This window comes from Tarenaya hassleriana, unplaced genomic scaffold (genome assembly GCF_000463585.1).
Source record: "Tarenaya hassleriana unplaced genomic scaffold, ASM46358v1 Cleome147, whole genome shotgun sequence".
Taxonomy (NCBI): Eukaryota; Viridiplantae; Streptophyta; class Magnoliopsida; order Brassicales; family Cleomaceae; genus Tarenaya; species Tarenaya hassleriana.
Window position 1 is genome coordinate 118,685 of NW_010964893.1, and position 1,987 is coordinate 120,671.

Sequence of the window (1,987 nt, forward strand, 5' to 3'; positions counted from 1 at the left end):
CAATGAATTCCGCCTCTGCAGTTGACTGAGCCACCACCTCCTGCTTCTTAGAGCTCCACGAAAAACAGTTTGAACCAAGCATGAAACAGAAACCAGAGGTACTCTTCATGTCTTGAGTTGAACCAGCCCAATCACTATCAGCAAACCCAACCAAATCGGTTTCAAAATCCGACTTAAACAGAACACCATAATCAAGTGTTCCCTTCAAATATCTCAACACCCTTTTAGCTGCCACCAAATGACTCCTCCTTGGATTATTCAGAAACCTCGAAAGTACATTAACAGCAAACAACACATCTGGTCTAGATGCTGTTAAGTACATCAGACATCCAACCAAGCTTCGATAGTTCCTTTCATCAACCTCTTCTTCTGTTTCGTCAAGCACTAACTTCTCCTTCATGTTCATGGGTGTTCTCACACTCTTACAGCCATCAAACTTGAACTTCTTCAATATTTCTGAGAGATACTTCCTCTGGCATATAAAAATCTCCCCTTTACTCTGATTTATCTCAATTCATTTATCCAGAGTTTTGAAAAGATTTTGGTTACCTGTCATGTGGTTTGTACAACCACTGTCGATCAACCAATTATCATCTTCACTCTTGGAGACAAAGCATGAAGCCACGAACATCTGCTCTACCTCCTTTGCATCAGCATTCACCACCTCTGTTTGCTGTGCCATTTTTGACTTACAGAATTTTTCAATGTGACCAAGTTTGTCACACCTTCTGCACTTTAAATTCTTCCAACACCTCCAATGAGGATGTCCTTTCTTGTTACAGTGCTTGCAAGGATCAGGATAACCTCGGTTTTCACCAGATTCTTGACCAGAATGCTGACTACTTCCCTCTACTTTGTGCTTCCAACCAGATTTCTTCCCCTTATCAGCACCTGAAAACTTGGCTTTTGCCTTCAAAGCCCCTTCTGTCGATTCTTCCTTTCGCATTATCCGTCTTTGTTCCTGAGCTTGAAGAGAACTCAGCAGTTCTGCAAGCTTCAGATTCGCCATCTCCTTTGTATTCTCCAGAGAAGCCAATGTAGCTTCAAATCTTTCAGGAACAGAGACCATGATCTTCTGCACAATTCTCTGATCAGTGATATCTGTTCCCAGGATTCGAATCTTATTGACAATCTCAACAAGACGATCAACATATTCCTTGATAGACTCTGATGGTTTCATCTGTTGTCTTTCAAAATCTCTCATCAAATTCAACACTTTCATACCTCGGATCTTATCATCACCTTCAAACTCCTTTTGCAACAAATCCCACATGGCCTTTGCTGATTCCAAATTCATAATCTTCGTGAAAACGGAAGGAGAAACTGCCGAGAAAATGCAAGACATCGCCTTGGCCTTCCTCGTCACCTTCTCCTTATGGCTTCTGATCTGATTGAGTGTCGGATTTCCTGTCAATGGAGGAATCTCATAATCCTCCTCAACAGCTTCCCACAAATCTGATCCTTTCAAGAATACCTTCATCTTGACAGACCAGACCTGATAATTCTCGCCATCAAACATGGGTGGAGACATGCTTGAAAACGAAGACCCAGGATGTTCTTGACGGCGATCCAGTGCGACTCACCTGGATCTGACTGGTATCTACTCGTAATGCTCAACGCGTAGGATACATCCGGTCGAGTACAAAGCATGACATACATGATGGATCCAATTGCCGAAGCATATGGAATCCGATCCATGCGTTCTCGCTCATCAGGTGTCGTAGGACACTGACTCTTGCAGAGAACTGTGCCACTGCTCATCGGTAAGGTTCCTTTCTTGGAATCTTGCATCTTGAACCGTTTCAAGACCTTATCGATGTAAGTACTCTGACACAGGCCTAGAAGACGCCTCGAGGTCAGGCGGTCCGAAGGCAACTGAGTAAGCTTGGTTCGCCGGACCAAGCTCTTGGTCCGGCGGACCAGGATCTGGAATTTTCCAAAATTTCGGATTTAGGGTTTTCTAAGCTTATTTAAGTTTGGGATTTCG

At 43.5% G+C, this 1,987-nt stretch overlaps 1 protein-coding gene across 1 annotated transcript; it reads right to left on the bottom strand.

Annotated features, from left to right (window-relative positions):
• Positions 1-105: 105 nt before the first annotated feature.
• On the bottom strand, positions 106-1,531 carry LOC104808467. The gene is made up of 3 exons (XM_010534145.1): positions 550-1,531; positions 267-456; positions 106-172 (listed from the first exon to the last, which is right to left on the bottom strand). Exons 1-3 carry the CDS (start codon positions 1,529-1,531, stop codon positions 106-108), a joined length of 1,239 nt encoding a protein of 412 aa, XP_010532447.1.
• Between the last annotated feature and the right edge of the window lie 456 nt (positions 1,532-1,987).